General features: G+C 42.5%; 1 protein-coding gene across 5 annotated transcripts in view; it reads right to left on the bottom strand.

The window, feature by feature from the left end:
- Positions 1–16,050, bottom strand: part of gulp1a (GULP PTB domain containing engulfment adaptor 1a) — a 93,094-nt gene extending 77,044 nt beyond the window's left edge. The window contains exon 1 of one of the 5 annotated variants that reach the window (XM_036139643.1): positions 15,786–16,050. In XM_036139643.1, the coding sequence (XP_035995536.1) occupies positions 15,786–16,026 (241 nt within the window). In that variant the 5' untranslated portion in view covers positions 16,027–16,050. The remainder of the gene's footprint in view (positions 1–15,785) is intronic. The other 4 variants (XM_036139642.1, XM_036139645.1, XM_036139644.1 and 1 more) reach the window with 4 other exon arrangements.
- Between the last annotated feature and the right edge of the window lie 1,436 nt (positions 16,051–17,486).

The following is a 17,486-nucleotide window of genomic DNA, read 5'->3' as shown; positions in this document are numbered from 1 at the left end:
CGAGCCTGGAAGGAAAAACTGTTTTCCTCTCAGTTTCTCTGAGAATCTCACAGAAACAAAGACAAACAGAGAAACCATGTGAGCTCCAGAAAAGCGGCGGAGATGACAGGAAACATAGAAACTGACGTCTCTTTAGATGAAGGAGAGAATACAAACACTGTGAGGGAGGAAAAGCTCACAGAAACTCTTGTGAAAGACGAACAGAGTCAGCCGTCTCCCTGCCTGGTTACTGCGCGCTGTGATAAAAGTACAAAGACTCGGTTCCGTACGCAGAACCCAGTTAAAAAGGTAGAACCAGACTTTCAGGAGTCAGCAGTAACGTCCTGCTGTGCACCCCCAACCCTGCCCCCACACTGAGGATGTAGGCTGACCTCTGTCACTAAATTGTTCAATCATGCATGTCCATGAATATTTTCCACAGACGAAGTTAACAGAGCCGTAAAGAGTTTCTGAGCTATCCGGATTTTAGATGAAAGGTAAAGTTTTTACCGTCTCAGAGGCACTTGGAGTACCGACTAATTCTGCTTGGTAAAAAGTAAGTGCACCCGGTTCTACAATTAACTAAATCTAAGCTCAAGTGGACAAAAATGTGCGATAGATTCCACATCGCCATCAATTATTAAACAAACACGAAGCCCAAATGGAAAAGCTCGAGTCAATAAATGACCGTTCTTTTCACAATCAAAAGGAGAAGCAACTGTTGCTGCTCATTAAACTGGGAGGCTTCAAAGGTCATCTCCAAAGCATCTGAGGTCCATCGTCACGCAGACAGAGCAGGAGAACATCTCAGACAGCTGCTGATCTTCCCAGGAGGACATCCCAGCGGGTTCAGTCCAGGGTCAGAGCGGGGAGCTCAGAGAAATGACAAATAGCAACGGTCCAGCACGGTGGTGGAGGAATGATGAGTTCAGCCACAGGGCGTGGACACCAGGCAGGATAAGAAAGACCGAAGTGAGTCCGTCTGTCCAACAGCTGGTGCTGGATCCAAACTGGTTAATTAACAGAACAATAATCCTGAATACGGCTACAGATCTACAACAGAACGTCTGAAAAAGGACGGGATCACAGTTTTGGAATGGCCTAGTCAAAGTCGGCACCTCAACCTGGCTGAAATGCTGCGGTGGGACCTTCGGAAAGCTGAGCAGAGACAAATGTCTGGAAACATCCACAACGTTGGAGCAACGAATGGATCAAAGCTTCTCCACGACGTGAGAAAAGCTGCAGAGAGGAGGTTCTGCAAGCTGCTGGATCGCTGGGCTTACTGAGTTTTTCAGCTTTCTTTTTTATTCAAACTTCATGTGTAATAAAGTACTGACAGTACAGATTCTGTTGTATGTTTCTCACTTTAGATTTAATTGATTGCAGAACCGGTGAAGACCAGAACCTTTCTACAGAATCCTGCAAAGTTAAAAGTCTTCAAACAAAGGAGGGGAGTACTTTCTTTTTATGAGACAGCTCCACATCCCAGTGAAACATAAACCATGCATAAAAACTATTATTTCCCAAATCTGCTGCACTTACCATGGTTACCTCTGAAACTGACAGCAACAAATCATGCAAAACGAGCAGTGGGTGCGATTAGCGGAAACGGCCGAGTCAGAAGGAGGTCACATGAGGTCTTCATGCACACATCTACTCAGAGAAGATCCAATCTGTGGGATCTCCTGCTCCAAACTTTAGCTGCAGCTTGAAGGATGTAGCTCCTCATCGCCGCTGCACCACACAGCTCTTCTGTCATTAACCTAGCCAAGCCCAGTTTATTTCCTAAGCAGTAGTTTCATCTCAGCCACTTAATGTTGGGCTCATGTTAAGGATGGAGGCTCTCATGTGTGAGTGGACGGCTCGTTCTGCACTTCAGCAGAGATAACTCCCAGTCGGAGCTGCAGGAACACAGATTCTGGGGAAAAAAAACGAGCCGTTTCTCCCCGTGGACGTGGAGTCTTACTCGTCTTTGCCTTCTAACAGACTGAGGGGAGGATCAGAGAAAACAGGAACTGACTTCCAGGAGATGCCAAGCAAACAATGCAGAAAAAAACCAGGCTTCCAGATGATTTAACATTCTGTCCAGATGTGTGCTGGGTGCAGTTTACGGTCACAATTCTGATTAAATTTTGATAGGTGGAGCGCTAATTGTGAGAAGCCCCGTTTCTCATCCCATTAGCCTATCTCTCACAAAGACAGACACTAATTCATCAGGAAATTGCTTTGCAGAGACGTCCATTAATCAAAATGGATAACCTTAACTGCACGAGAAGAGGTCTTTGTGACATTCTGGCTTCAATAGGAAGAAAAACCTTGAATGGGTTGAAACACAAACACCATTTTTAAAAGAGGAGCGGGGAATAAAAAAGCTGATCGTGAAGACGAGGAAGAAACGGACAAGAAAACTCCAACAAAGGCAGACTGCAGAGCCACACACAGAGCACATTAGGTCCAATCAGGCGTTGTTATTTGGTTCTGATCAGAGGAAGTCTTTGGTCGCAGCATAAAAGCAGGAACATAATGAGGCTGATCAGAGTTTTCTTCCCCGCAGCTCATCTGCTCGCTTTTCTCCCCATCATTAGCTCCCCCTGTCTCCACTGTAACTTGCTTTCAAGATCAAAACGACCGACCTCACAGACAAAAGCCGCTTTCTTTAAATGTCAATCGCCGACAGACGGTTCTGAATACAGAACGCATTTCTGGGTTCATGGAGTTTATTTTTTTTTCACGCCTCAGACGTCGTCATACAACTCACACCTTTAAAAGGCTCTCTTGCTTTGAAGTGCATTTTAAAATAACTCCAGAGCAAAGTAAGGATGGTAGCTGTAGCGTCAAAATGATACCTGTTTATTATCAAGGCCTTTTTACTGCTGATACAGTATCACCAGGAAAACAGCACTAACACTGTGGCTGCAGTTTGCAGCATTTAAGAGTTAAACAAATTTAGGGGTACTTTCCGTCTGCTGCGTTCTGTGACCTACTCTGTGGGATGAATTTAAATGCGTCGCTAAAAAGGCCCACAGAAAACTAACACTGCACAACCAGACATCTCAGGTTGAGATGCAGGCATGAAGAAGACTTCCTCTTAAAAGTACGGGGCTTGCACTGCATTGTGGGATACCTGGGCATCAGGAAACCTGCTTCATCCACAATGCTGTATTTGTTTTCTGGTTTTAAAAATCTTTAAACATGGTAATAACGTGCTGTGTCATTAACTGTTACACTTGTTCACATGATAGCTTCGGGAAAAATGGGTTAAGAGTTTTAAGTTTACCAGCATGGAATCACAGCCAAGGAGCTTGGATCTCTGAATTAACAAATAAATGCCGAATGGACTCTGGACTGCAGCAGTGAGACGACCAAACTTCACTTTCAACGCCATATCCTGATAGATGTGTGAGTCTAGGGCGTTATCAGACTGGTAAGTTTGAATCAAAGCTTGTTGTGCTGTTTAACACGGAGCTTAGCAGGCTGCTAGCGCTAGGCTAGGCAGCTGAGGCTAGTAGAAACAAAGTAGAAGTAAAGGAGAAGCTCCATGTTTTAGACATTACATCATCAATTGTCCTCACTCCTTGGAGGTTATCTGTTGTATTTCATTATAACTCCAGTCATTTTATAGTAATATTGAGCATGTGAAAAAACTTGTTATGCTGTTTCACATGGAGCTCTTAGCAGGCTGCTAGCCTAGCCATCTAGCGATAACAGCCTGCTGAGGGTAGTAAAGTGAAAGTAAAGAAGATCTTTTGTGAAAATTTCCTTCTTCATAAATAAATTAACTGACGAGCCCCTAAACATTTCCAACATAAATGCAGAATGGATGCCAGGCTTAAAATAATCTTAAAGGTATACTATGCAACCGGGGTTGATTTTCCAGCGAGGCTCCCCCCAGAGGGCGAAAGTAAAAGTGCACTGTCATAAAGATGCTCAGCTGTTCTGGTTTCTCCATCAAGCCAGGCGCGGTTGTTTTGAGCTTAGCAGACAGGCGAACGCAACGAAAAGTGGAAAAAACGGCAGTACAAACAATGACTAACACAGTGAAGGTATGAACATCAGGCTTCTCGCAGCGCTATCTTAAGTTTTATTATTATTATTGTTTTTTTTTTTTATGTTGGCGAGACGCTACCTCCACCGCCTCGCCAAGCCGAAACCGCCGCCCTGCCGCCGCCGCGGTAGCGTCTCGCCAACATAAAAAAAAAAAAATAATAATAATAAAACTCGATATGCTTGCATGCTTATTTGACGTTAACACGCGGTTCTTTGTTGTTGCTTTCGCGCGTGCATATAGTGAATGGCAGGGCAAAAACACAAAGTTCTCGCCGTAAAGCGAGACTTCTGTGTGTGCGGGCCGAGAGCTCTTGCAATTGCAAGTACGGTATTTCCCCCACAGACCACCAGGGCGGCCGAGAAAACCTTTGTTTGACCTGATATGACTCATTTAATCATCCAAAACGGTATGGAACATATTAATTAACTGAAAAATGTTGCATAGTATGCCTTTAAATAAATCTTTCAGACACCGGAGCACAGGAGGAGCGCTGTGAGGTGATGCTGTGTTGTTCACATTCCTCTGAAGTTAGTTTTCTCTTTAAGACAGAACATTCAGAGATCCTGGACAACACCCAAAGCTGCTTTGTCCGTGAACATTTCTGAATTATTTACTGGTATAAAAACTAACACCCTGACCAGATAGAAAGCAAATTCAGCTTCTGAGAATGGCGATGGTGGGATGTAGGTCATGTAAATCCCTTTTTCATTGATTGTGCTCATATGGATCAATCCCACAGAATCGAGTGAACCTTCAGAACAGCGTCTAGCTTGAACAGTATTGCTTATCTCTTTAGTACGGTCCATTTTTACGTCTGTGTCTCTCACATCACGGTATCCAAACCAGCAATGTAAACAAAAGCCATTGCCCCAGAAAATGGAGACCGCATCCCACAATGCAGTGCAAAATGACGTGCCCTTTCAAACCCCATTTAATAATACTTTAATATACGCTGTGAAGCATGACGTGGACCGATATAATGCATATGTGCTCATACCTTAATAAATGGATCGTTAACTCTTCATTAACACTTGATCGATGTATTATTCTAAGCAGGTTCAGTTTTTCCATTTCAGCGAGGATCAACTACACCGTCCAGAAAGTCTGGAAAACACATTCATCTCCATCACTTTGGTCTCCCAGATATTGTTTGCTGAAACATTTCCTGACCTTCAGCCGCAGATTGAGTTTGCTCAGTTGTCATGGAGATCGTTGAGTCTGAACCTCAGCCTCAATCTACCTGAGAGCTCCAATACATTTCTCTAAAGTAGATTGAAATACGTCTATTTTTCTTTTTCACCAACATGTTGGTTTCCCTCTCCGCCTGCTGGTATTAACGCTGAGGCAGACAGCGTGACCCGTCTGAAAACTTTACTCATCTGTGGAACAGAAAACATCCTCTGTCTGACGCTGATGTCAAACAGGGAAGATGTAACACATCCAACCTGCAGGAACGTTTCTGAAATAGCTTTTAAAACCAGTTTACAAAGATAAAAATGTTTTATATGGTCTTCCTGAGCTAAACATATTCCATGAAGGCAGTTTAAAACCAGTCATGTTCTCAATGTCCTGGGCTCAAATCCCGACCTGGGGACAATCTTCAGAGTTTGAATGTTCTCCAAAAAAAAATATTTCATTTTAAAAGTATTCAGCAGTTCAGCTTTTGCTTGCATTGGTTTGGTTGGAGTTCTCCGGTTTTCTCCACACTGTTGATGACAAACTGCCCCTTCCTGTACCAGTTATTTCTTTGTAATCATCAGAACTACACAAAAACATTTATGAGGCAGTTTATTTGATCTCATTTTCAGATACTGACCTAAATAATAAAACAAATAAAAAAAAACGACTTCCTGCTCAGGTTTCAATAAAACTGTCCAAAAAGAGAAGATCAAGAAGAAAGTTCTCCTGAGAACCTTTAGGAGTGGCATGACCCAGTTCTATAAAGGCAAGGCAAGGCAAATTTATTTGTATAGCACAATTCAGTACAAAGACAATGCAAAGTGCTTTACATGATTAAAATATAGCAAAAATAAAACAGAATAAAAGCAACTAGGAATAAAATATAGATAGAAAAAAAAGAACAAAAAAGTGGTGATTCAGTTAACTAGAACAGTTGAAGGCAATCTTAAAGGAGAGAAGAAAAGCTTGGACCAGCTTTTAAAACTACATCCTCATTACTAACTTTTATCTTTCATCTTTCATCAGCAGTAGGTGTGAATTGTGAAGAGCTGCAGGTGTCGACAAACTTCACTGATTAATCATTGACTGATTGTGGGAATAAATAGGCTTCAGCTTTGTCCCACTGCTTTTCAATATGTTATACAGCTTATTATTGCTGTATGATTATATTATATTAACATTTTATTTTCATTTTCTGTTTGAACATATAAAATAAATGATGCATGTGTAACTGCAATGTCTGAATAATGAATAATGTCTTTTAACCTTTTTCTAACTGAAAAAATTTTAAATTTTAAAATGATTCTGAGTGGTTAACCAAAGTAGGGTTAGGAAAAGCTTTTCTCTTGTCATTTCATTTAGCAAACATCCACCCATCCATCGTCTTCCGGGTCTCCAACTGCATGCATCAGTTTCTCTGGAGTGATGAGTTTTCTCCCAACGCCCGAAACCATGCAAGCTCAGATACTCCCTACTGTAAGTTATACTTTCTGCAGATCCTATCTGATTACAAATGTTTTTTTGGTTTTATTGTTTCAATTTCAATAAATTACACTATGAGTAGATAATAGAACATCTGGCACCTTTGACACATGGTTCATATGAAATGCTCCGTGGTTTAGTTGGCCAAAAAGTTTAGGTCCAGACCTCAGCACGTTCCTTCACACCAGCCTGAAGCATTTTAGAAGAAGCGTTTCGTGTTTCTGTCCCTAACTTACATCAAACTTTGGTGTTTTGAAGCATTTTAAAGAGATTTTGCTTTCTTTACACAAAGAACAGTTCAATTAGCCATTTAACAACTGACAACTGATCCACAGAGTGGATCCTCTGGAAACTCTCATTTCACATCTCTCTCTATCACCAAGATTAGAAATGCAGCATAAATCTAAGAGCTTTTGTTTCAGTTTCTCATGCAGCAGTCAAGGACCTTTCTGCGGTATCTGCAGCTGACCTTTTGCTGTGTATTGGAGTGCTAAGAGGAAGCAGGTTCTCGCTGTTAGTTTAAAACACTGGAACCGTATCACAGCCCTGTGAACAGCACCGCTCTGCAAAAACTGCACAGAAACAACAAACACTGAGAATTTCACCACAAAAGCATTTCCATCCAACTCTGGACGGTGGCAGTTCATTGATCATGCCGAAAGTTTTCATTAGGACCAGCATCCTTGTTCAATTCGCTAATTAGGGAGAGTTATTTACCTCAGGTCATTAAGCTTTGTTTCCTGGATATTTTCCGTCTGGACAGTTGCCTCCTCTACAGACTGCTGCTGGTGTTTTTTTTTTTTTTTTTTTAATCTTCCTACAAGCAACAAAAGCTAATTATTTGCATACCATGAGCTTATTTTCCGGTTGTGCAGCAGGAAATATGCCAAACACACTGCAACAGATCTAAAATCCCCCTTTTCCACCGAGGGTCCCGGGATTGAAATACCTGGGCAACTTCCCAATTCCAATCACCTACCCATACTGTGATGAAAAGCAGCAGAAGATATTTTTAAAATTAGCTTAATTACGTATGTGGAAATAGTGAGGGGAAAACTGCACTACACCTCCAGTCCAGTAGGTGGCAGAAACAACAAACCAATGGGCAAACAAGCAAAACATGACCGAGAAGCCCGTATGCCACCAGTTGTTCACAAAAGAAGATGGAGGACAGACAACTGACATGTTCTCTTCCTTTATAATCTGAGAGTCCCCCCTGTTATGAAATCTGGGGGCTTTCAAAATTTATCAGCCAGATTTTATCAGGAAGGCAGAACCAATTAAAAAAATCTGAAACTTCTTGTTGAAATCATGTTCAGACGCCTCAGTCCTTGACGCGGCCGTTCTGGGTTCAAGTCCAGGTCCTTTGCTGCACGTCTTCCCCCTTTCTCTCAACTGCATTTCCTGTCAGTCTGCTGTCCAATAAAGGCTGCTAGAGCCACACACAAAAAAAAAAAACAACGACACAGGTCCAAGTTTCCAATCTCAACTTCAGCTAAACAAACTACTGGGCTTTCTTGCTATAGATACATTTCCTTTCCTTCCGCACTGCTGGATCAGAACCAGGTTCTAAGCGCAGCTTCAAAACAAAGACTGAACCGGAGCAAGAGTGGAGGAAAAAAAAAAAAGTTATTGGATTTTGCAGCTTCCCATCTTATTCATGTATCCCAAGTAAACATGTGATTTTGTCTAATTAACCTCCTCCTCTCCTCTTGCAGAGGCCATCCATTTCTGCTGCATCAGCGAATTACATTAACCTGCACATCAATTTTCCAATAATATCACCATGAGGACCTTCCTCTGAATCAGAAAGTGCCATGTAAACAGACTGCCCTCATCACCTCCACCTGAACAGGCAGTAATTTAATTAATCTTAGTGGACGGCGTTCACATTAGTGGCATTTTGTTGACATGTTCGCACATTAATTCAACTATGATGGCGTCACACTGCCGCTGTCATGGCGTCCTCTACCATTGGCCCGAATTGTTTCCCTGCTCATCTGAGCTGATCTTCACCGCCGTGCTTTCACAGCGACACGTTCAAAACAACCTTCCAGCATCGAGAACTGGATCTGAACCACCAGCGGCTTCTCTGTGTGAAACACAAAACCGTTTGTCTTGTTTTACGAAGATGCTCAGACTGAAGTACACCAACATGGTGATGCTGGTCAAACGTTTGCATGTCTGGTATGAAGAGACGTTGATGCAGCGGCAGGACAATGAAGTAAAGATACAGTAAAGAAATTTACCCAGCATTCCCCTGGCTGGAAGCTCTACTGCATCAAATACCATTTCCTGTCATTAAGAGAAGTAGATTCAATGCCGAGCTGATTACATACGAATAAAGTTGATACCTAATTTTACATCTAATAAGTTTTTAATTGCAGATTTTGCGTTATAGTGTAAATAAACAAAAATACACAATTGAAACAATATCTAACTTTTAGTTAGGCATCAATGTTATCCTTAGATTACATTTTTTTTTAATTGATCCTTAAAATTAAGGACTATCAATTTTGACCTTTATAAACATTTTTTTATGCATCTGTTAAATAAAGGCATGGGACAGTTTCTGCTTTTGATGTACTCTTAAAAAAACGCTATATTAGGTACATCAACTGAATCTAATTCTCAGTAGCATGAAGTCAACAATGTGTTGGAAGCAAATCTCTGGGGAGTAAAATGGATATTATTTAAGACAGTTATGTCCAAAGTCAGACCTCATGGGTGACGTCCTGCATGTTTTAGATGCTTCCTTATTTCAGCACACCTAAATCAAGGGAGTAGTTGTTTAATATGGTGCTGGAGGACTAATTAAGCCATTAGAATCAGTGCGTCGGAGCAGAAACCCATCTAAAACATGCAGGACACAAACTCTCGAGGACTGACTTTAGACATCAATGACTTAAACTTTTAACACCTTGCAAAAACCTATAAACGAAAGCCCCAACAGAGGAAATGCGTGATGGAGCAAATCACATTTTTACATCAGCCGCACGTCCACATCTGAGGCTGAAGGCAGATTTGAAGTAATCCAGTTTCACCCACATCCTCCTCACCTGAGCCAGACAGCAGCATCCACCTGAGGACGAGAAAAGCCACGAGCAGAGCAGCTACTGCAGTTACTGCGAGGAGGAGAGCGAGCCCACTTCCACAGAGAAGATCAAATGCTCTGCTCCACATGCAGGAAGCTCCGGCACTTTTTCCTCCTCAGCTCTGTGGCTCTTTCACGAGAGATTTATGCTGCCGAGAGTGGCACAAAAAGCATTGTATTCAGACATCAAAGCACCAAATATAAACTTTCATTACCGACAGGGACTTAAGCTATACTTCCTCTCACTCTCATTTAAAGAACAAAGCAGCTCCATTAGCAGCAGAAAGAGAGAGAGAGAGAGAGGCTCTATTTAGATGAAACAATACCCGTCTCATCAAAAGCAAAGCAAAAGTCAGACAAAGACCTGAGACATGAGCACAGAAAAACCAGCACACGCTCCGGCTCCCTCAGCTGACTGAAGCCACGATTAATTAAGATGTCTAATAACCACTCGCAGGATTCATTCAATCACGGGGATGGCAGCACCAAAAGCCAAGCAGGGAGAACAATATCAATTATCTGTGTGTAGTGCCCGCCGGGGTTCCAGGCAGCAGGAATAAATTCATTTTTCTCTGACAGCAGCGAGGCAGGAAGGAAGAGGCTGACGTCCCGGCTCGGCGCTGGAAACCCGGGTTTGATGTTTCTGACTGAGAACGGCACCGAAAAGCAGCTCAGTGGCACCAAACGGCTGATGGTGTGCGGAGAGGAAGCTCCTGTTAATGGAGTGTGTGGTGACAGTGAGGCATCGGGAGCAGCGGCTGATAGGAAGCACGCTATCAGTCACACGGTGATCGACGACTGATAGATGAAGTGTCTGCAGTGTTGTGAGGGTAGGCGGAGGAGAGCGGGAGGAATGAGATGATTTCTTCCTCTTTAATGCGTCTCCGTGGAGCCATTTCTCAGAGACGAGCAATTTGGGTCCCAGGAGCAAACTGGAATCAAAGCTGAGCGATACGCTGGACTCGTTTAGGGGTCCAGAACCACAAAACACACTCAGAACCTTCATTGTTGGGTTGTTGTTGAACTTTAACTTCTGGTGCACCCAGAATTATGAGTTCTACATGGCTATATAATTATACATAAATATAGTTTATACATAATCAGTCTACTGACATTATTGAATAAATTTATTCCATTTTTTTAATTAAATGCTAATGATAAATTAGTCTATGAATTTGTAATTTATATTTATCAGACTTTTTTTTTTAAATGTATGTAATTAACTAATAAATGATTTAATAGTACAGTTATACATATATATTTTTAGAAATATTAATTATATTACAATATATTTCCCACAAGATCATGTAAAATTATTTAAAATTAAATACATGTTTAATTATATTCTCAATATTCAACATTAGATTAAATCAGAAAATTTAAAATTTCCGTAATGTATAAACTATGAATATCAATACTTATTTTAAAGAGTAAAATATGTTCAACTTTTATATATTTATAATAAGTGATGTTTTTATCATTACATTTCATGATTAATGCAACATTTTTATCATTATCTATACAATCAATAGTAATAATATAATGGTTATATTAATTGCATTTCCTAGATTTATAAAAATAGAAAATGTTGGTAATGATGATTAACAATCATTTATCTATGGTTAATAGAATTTATCATTTTATAGGCATAATAAATGAAGTTATAAGTCAATGAGGCACGATTCAGGCGTCCCACCCAGACAAGGCAGCAGATCTGTGGTGGTTTCATTACTGGACCAGATATTCCAGCAGAGATGTGTTCAGCCATTAAAACATTAAAGGTCTGAATAATCCTCAGAGCTGGAGAGTCTGGCTGACTGAGCTCAGCAGGTGAACACCTGGACTTTCTCACCTCTCAGTGATTTCTCTGCAGGTTGTCTAAAACTAGGATAAATCTCATTATCCCCTTAAATCATTTCAGCTGAAAGCTTTACTGCAGCTTCTCTGGGTCAACTTTGGTCAGATCCCCAACAGCTCTCATCACACAATCATCATCATTTCCTTCGCTCCTGCATCCAGCTCCTACGTTCACCAATCGCAGTAAAGTAAGACTTAAGTTTCTCTATTAAGTAGAGAAACTTAATAAACATGTAGACATTCAGGCACCTCCTTCTGCTCAGGTGCAGCCGGTTCCTGTGATTTTATTGCTTTGAAACATGAATAATCGTAGACTAGAAAAGCTGTTGCAGCTTACTGGAGCAGCTAACTACAGTCTCAACCACCCAGATTCATCCAAACCGAAAACACGACCCCAGAGCTGATAATCTTGCCTAATGCATTTGAACGGCAGCGCAGATGATTTGGTCTCAGAGCTCAGGACCACTGCTGCCATGGCCTTCTCCATTTCTGCTGACCTTCTCACCGTACACCCCGGACAGGTCCCAGCATTAAAGTGTTACAGTTATTTGGTTACAAATCTGGGGTTTTCCATCTCTGATACTATATTTATGGTCTAGGTGCACAAGGAAGGCTTTGTAACGAGCTGTTCTTTCCACCAAACAGGTTCCAGTGCTTAACTGGTTCTGGTTCTGACCAAGCAGCAGTTCTTAGTGTTTCCACCGGGCCAAACTTTGGCTCCAGCCCTGAAAACCAGAGCTGCCCAAGCCCGTTCGCTGCTGGGCCACAGGAGACTAGAGGCGGGGCTCTTGAGAAACGTTGTTTAAAAATTCTGGAGTCAAGTTGCTTTTATGATCGATCAAACATAAAACATGAAAAACTAAAGTCATACAGTTTAAGAGCGCCGCTTACAGCGGACCTCTGCTGATTATTTTTCAGTCGATCCTTAAGTGTTGTCTCCGCCTCAGCTCTTTAACCTCGTTGGTTCTTTGAAATCACCCGGTGGTTTTGATAAAAAAAAAAAAAAAAAAAAAAAAAAACTGCCGCCGGTCCGGATGAGAGATCCGTTAATGGTGGCAGTGAAGCGTTCACAAGCGCCGCCCGTTGCTGAAAGCAGTGCTAATAAATCAGAGTGGGGAATACTGTGGGGTTAAATATCATCCATACAGCACAATCCTTCACGGAACGAGGGGACTAAATGACTAAAACTGTGACTAAATTACTAAAACTGTGACTAAATGAGACACATATGACGACGTGGCTCCCACATGGCACTCGGGTGTTGGGAAATACAAAAAAAATTGTATTTTCCAGAAAAGCTGAGAACTGGCTCCACCACCTGTTTAAGAACTGGAACCAAAAGTTATCCGATAACAGGTCTCTGTCCTGCTCCAACCAACACAACTAGCCTGCATGCAGCGGCTGAACAGCTAATGCTGAGCAAGCTGACCTTTAGCCGGACATTTTGGTCATCGTAATGGTCGGGGTGGTCCGTTTTAACCTGACTCCGCCAGATAGATTTGCTTCGCATATCCATCTGGAAACCTTCCGTTGAAGTAATTTTGGGAAGGGGCGAAAATACTGGTTAGCTGATTGGCCTATGTTGGTGATAGACGGGCCAAATGAACCAATCAGATTCGTCGTCACTCTGTTACGAGCAACGACGAAAACACAACCACAAGCCAAGCTACTCTTGCTGCTGCAGGTAAAGGCTCGTTAGCTCAGCAAAGAAATACTCTGTAATTCCGATAAAACTTGCTCGATAGCCGCGCTAACGCTAGTTTCATCGGCTGAAGCCGCCATGTTGTTTAGACTGAACTGACGCGCTTCTCGTTGCGTCACACCTCAACCCGCCTCAAAGCCAACGCTGATTGGACGTTCGTTTGGTGAACGGCTCCAAATTTTCTTTAACGGAGAGTAGCCAGACTGATCTGCGAGTGAAACCTTGAAAGCTCGCGAGATCAGGATGGTCTCACGAGGCTAGGTCCGTTTACCAACTCTTCTGAAATATTGGACTGTATCTGATTTAACCTGCAGAAGAGTCTAAATAATGACATGAGGCTTTATGCCTGAAGCAAATCGATCGTCTGTTTTACTGAAAGCATCCAGGCAGAAGATGAAGGGAAGCCTTCACAATAAGAGACTTAATCATGTAAACAAAGCTCAGAACGCTAGATAACATACATTAAAACTGATTGGAAGAGCTCTCAGTATCCTTCCTGCTTGGAAAAAAAACACAGCAGGCTGTATTCTGAGTCCCCGGCGTGTTCAGGTCTGACTCGGTAACGTCGTTAATCGCCACTAGAAGCTATTTTAATCTTCGATGCACCAGAAGCGACGTTCTGCAGATAGAAAACACAGTTAAGTACCAGTTTGGCATTCAGCAGCTGGTGAGTCTGACAAACAATTTGTATGTAAATTGTCCAAATCTAAAACTAAAAATGTCTTTTTATGCATTTCACTTTTAATTTTTACTGCGTTTTTAAAGGAATCTCTCAGAAAGACACTTGTCTTAATCTCAGGTATTCTGTCAATAATAATAAAAGGAATAATAGTTAATATTGATAACATTTACGAAGCCAGGAAACCAATTAGCACTCCTGGCTGCACTCTTGCTGTATATACAGATTAATGCATGTTTTAAATGATTTTAATGAAAGTATTAACTAATAACTTTGCCCACAGTCGTAACACAGTTTTTTTTTTTGGGTTGTTCCATCCCCATCCATCACCACATCACACCCCTGAGACACACGCTGACATAACCCCACACATAGCGTCCATCTGAGGACTGGGCTTCACATCCATTCGCCATAAGCACCCAGGGTTGTTGCACACATCTCACTGAGGCGTGAAGGAGAGGTCTGAGCGAGTTGTGTGGAAAAGGCTGAGGTGATCTACAACAGCCCGTTGATGTTGGGTGTGCAGCGCTGGGAGGAAGGACAGACGTCCCCTCCTCAGAACTGATAATGATATTAAAACTCTATTTTCACATGTTGGTCCTGTAACAAAATGATTGTTCAAATGATTTGTATCATGCAAGCACATCAGTGAAAACGTGTACATGCACGAGTTCTACTAGAATCCTCCGTCTTGCTGTTTGGGGCTCCATTTGCAGATTGTTTAACCGGATCATAGCAAAGGATGAGTCCAGAGGATATCTGCAGACATTTAGCAAAAATAATTTGCCTTAAAATTTAACTGCTCTTGCTTTTTTTATTCCATGCAACAATGCATATACTATATACCTCTATATTTCATCTGAAACCTGTAAGACTCTGGTCTGAACATGGCTCCATGTTTTACACCGACAATAACCGGCAGCAGGAACTTCCAACAGACTTTACGCCTTCCGTTGATGCTGGTTCAAATCCAATTATCACCAATGCCCTGGTTGTGGACAGGTGTATAGAATCTGCAGAAGCCTGGAACTCCAGCGGGTTTCCAAAAGCAAACCAGATCAGTGCTCCAGAACCCAAACTGCTCACCCTGATCAGATAAAGCAAGAACAGAGCCCCAGAAAACGCACAGCTGAGCGCGTAAGAGAGCCATTAAACGGCGGTCCAGACGTGAATATCTATCAGAGAAGATCAGGAACGTGTCCAGGGAGCTGCTGAAGTGTTCAAAAGTCACTGGATCTGAAGGAATGCGTCCCATTTCTCACCATATAAGACGATTACGACTGGAATTAAGTCGACTTTATGTTCCGCATGCTGGCATTTAGAGCTGACTGCAAGAACCTGCTACAAAGTACCGAAATTAGCGCGTTACTGCGCAAAACATTCAAAAAATCTGCGCCAAAAACAATGCGGCGCCACATGAGAGCGCATTCCTGGAGAAAAACACAGCTGATCGGCACACATTCCGGGTTCTACCCCCAGAACAAGGAGGTTTTGGACCGAAACCAGTCGGACTCGATGTTTCGGCGGAGACACTCCGAGGTGCACTTTGCAGCGACTTGCGCAACAAAGTTTCCCCGTTGCGGTTCGGCCGAGAACTGCGTTCAGAGCTGCAAACTGGGCTCAGCAACCCGAGAAAAAACACACACCGCAAAACCCATGTTCCAGAGCGGTAAGAGAGAACCGAACAGGCTGAAGAACCCGCAGAACCCAGTTCCCTGCAGCCAGCGCAGACCCAGAGTTTGAAACAATGACCACCTGTACTTACAGAGAAACCCGCGGCAGAGGTCCAAACGGTCCCGCAGAAATCCAGAACCCTCCACATGCAGGGCTCTCCTTCCCCTCTCCTCCTCCTCAGCTCGCCTCCACAGCTGCTGGAAGTTTACTGACGTCAGCCGGGGCACAAGGCGCTTTGCTCCAAACGGGAATAATGCGAGGAAAGGGAGGAGAGGGGGCGAGAGAAGCCCGGAAACAATCAGGGAGGCAGGGGCCACATGAGAGCCTCTCATTCAACACAATGACCATACTGAAAAGAAAACATCAAGTCTAAATCATGCCTGAGCGAAATCCCAGCAGCATTTCACAGAAACTCACCCCGAAAATCTCACCACCAGGGGCGCTGCTAAAGTCTTAAAATGTGGGGGTCCAGTCCTGCCCGTTTGGATTGTTTTATTTGTTTTATCCATCCACTGTTGATTTCCCTGCAGGGTCACTGCGAGGCTGGTGCCTTGCTCCAGCCAAGGCAAGAGGCAGGGTCCGCCCTGGACGGGTCCATCACAGGGTAACAACTTCACACACATGCTCATAATGAGGGCAATTGATAGTCACCAATTAACCTAAATTATGTTTTTGGTCCGTTGGAGGAAGATGGAGTACCCAGAGAGAATCCATGCAAGCACAGAGAGAACATGCAAACTCCATGCAGAAAGACCCCAGACTGGGATTTGAACCCAGGACCAACAATATTATTAGAATTGTTTATTTTTTTCTTTAAAGAACTGCAATTTTATTTATTTATTTATTTAGATGTACAAATACAGAAAAATGTAAAAATGAAAAAAACATTTTCTTCAATGGGATGTTATTTGTTGAAGCTAATTTTCATCTCTTTTTGTTGTAGGAATTTAATGCAATTATTCCCTGAAAAAAACTGCCTTTGTATTTTAAAACATTAGTTGGTGCTTTTTAGTCTAAGTTATTGGTTTAACTGTACAACCCCTGAACTGTTTTATGTCTGGTTTTAATGGTGCATTTGATCTGGATGACTGAGAATCTTCACCAACATAGTTTTATTTGGGACTTTGAACCTGTTGAAAGTCTTGTTTGAATGCACTTATCTTCCGTTGTCCATGTCTGAAACAATACCTAAAAACAGAGGTCAAACGGGAAACTTTAAGACTGAAATTTCCAATCTATAACTTTAAAACTTTTAATTCAGGTATTCAGGATCACTGACTTCCTCACCGACAGGCTCCAGGGATTGAGGACAGGGAAACTCACATCTGCCCTGACTGATCCTCAACTTTGGAACGCCACAGGGTCGTGTCCTCAGTCCTGTTCGCTTCACCCTCTTCACCCACAACTGCCCTGCTGCCCCCCACAAACACGGTTGTGAAGTTTAGGGACAACACCACTGTGGTGGGTCTCATATCCAACAATGATGAGACCCACTAAACAGTGGTGAGAGGTGGTACACAGTGGTGCTCCATGAATAAACTCATCCCGAACACCAGCAAGACCAAGAAGGTCATAAAGGATTACAGAAGGTCAAGGAAGTCTGAAGACTCTCCTCTCTACATACAGGGGGAAATGGTGGAACGTACGGACAGCATAAAGCATTCACATCTCCTCTGACCTCTCCTGGACAGTGAACACCTCTCACCTGGTGAAGAAGGCTCAACAACGGCTCTTCATCCTCAGTAAACTGAAATGGACTGGACTTTCCACTAAATTGTAAAAAAAAAACAAA

This window comes from Fundulus heteroclitus, chromosome 7 (genome assembly GCF_011125445.2).
Source record: "Fundulus heteroclitus isolate FHET01 chromosome 7, MU-UCD_Fhet_4.1, whole genome shotgun sequence".
Classification (NCBI taxonomy): Eukaryota; Metazoa; Chordata; class Actinopteri; order Cyprinodontiformes; family Fundulidae; genus Fundulus; species Fundulus heteroclitus.
The sequence above is the reverse complement of the archived record's forward strand: the minus strand, read 5'-3'. Positions and strand labels throughout refer to the sequence as shown.